Source organism: Onychostruthus taczanowskii, unplaced genomic scaffold, assembly GCF_017590055.1.
Source record: "Onychostruthus taczanowskii isolate IOZ18803 unplaced genomic scaffold, ASM1759005v1 scaffold428, whole genome shotgun sequence".
Classification (NCBI taxonomy): domain Eukaryota; kingdom Metazoa; phylum Chordata; class Aves; order Passeriformes; family Passeridae; genus Onychostruthus; species Onychostruthus taczanowskii.
In genome coordinates, this window is record NW_024501771.1 from 20,559 (window position 1) to 21,616 (window position 1,058).

General features: G+C 67.0%; 1 protein-coding gene across 1 annotated transcript in view; it reads right to left on the bottom strand.

Moving 5' to 3' along the window:
• LOC121340734 (ryanodine receptor 1-like) overlaps positions 1-1,058 on the bottom strand; it is a 26,530-nt gene that overhangs the window by 20,405 nt on the left and 5,067 nt on the right. The window contains exon 6 of the mRNA XM_041413669.1: positions 150-261. Coding sequence (XP_041269603.1) covers positions 150-261 — 112 coding nt within the window. The remainder of the gene's footprint in view (positions 1-149; positions 262-1,058) is intronic.

Consider the following 1,058-nt stretch of genomic DNA (forward strand, 5'->3'; position numbering starts at 1 on the left):
CCAGGGGGGGGCCCTTATGCCAGGGGGGTGTCCCCACCCCCCAGGGAGGTGTCCCCAAGGCCAGGGGGTGTCCCCAAGGCCAGGGGGGTGTCCCCACCCCCCAGGGAGGTGTCCCCAAGGCCAGGGGGGTGTCCCTGTCCCCCCCTCACCGCAGTGGGCCAGCAGGTCGTTGTGGAAGTCCAGCAGCTCGTCCCGGATGTCCCCAGGCACAGGACACTCCTCATCCTCAGCCCCTCCCTTGTACTGCATCAGCATGTTGATCTGGGGACACGGGGGGACACGGGGGGACAGCAGGTCACGGGACCGTCCCTGTGCACCCCTCCCTGTGTGCCCCACATGTCCCCACACGCTGTCCCCAAATCCCCCTGTTCCCACGGTTCCCTCACGTGTCCCCATGTCACCCCCGCACGTCCCCACACACATCCCAGCCAAGGCCGTGTCCCCAAGGTGTCCCTGCAGTGTCCCCCATCTGTCCCTGCCACGTCCCTGCAGTGTCCCACGCTGTCTCCATGCTGTCTCCACGGTGTCCTTGTCCTGTCCCCACGCCATCCCCATTCTGTCCCCCATGCTGTCCCTTCAGTGTCCCCATCCTGTCCCCATGCCATCCCCATTCTGTCCCCGCTCTGTCCCCCATGCTGTCCCTTCAGTGTCCCCATCCTGTCCCCACACTGTCCCTGCTCTGTCCCTGCTCTGTCCCTCCCGCTCTGTCCCCGCTCTGTCCCTGCTCTGTCCCTGCTCTGTCCCCGCTCTATCCCCGCTCTATCCCCGCTCTGTCCCTGCTCTGTCCCTGCTCTGTCCCTGCTCTGTCCCTGCTCTGTCCCCGCTCTGTCCCCGCTCTGTCCCCGCTCTGTCCCCGCTCTGTCCCTGCTCTGTCCCTGCTCTGTCCCCGCTCTATCCCCGCTCTATCCCCGCTCTGTCCCTGCTCTGTCCCTGCTCTGTCCCTGCTCTGTCCCCGCTCTGTCCCCCCTCTATCCCCGCTCTATCCCCGCTCTATCCCCGCGCTGTCCCCGCTCTGTCCCCGCTCTGTCCCCGCTCTGTCCCCGCTCTATCCCCGCTCT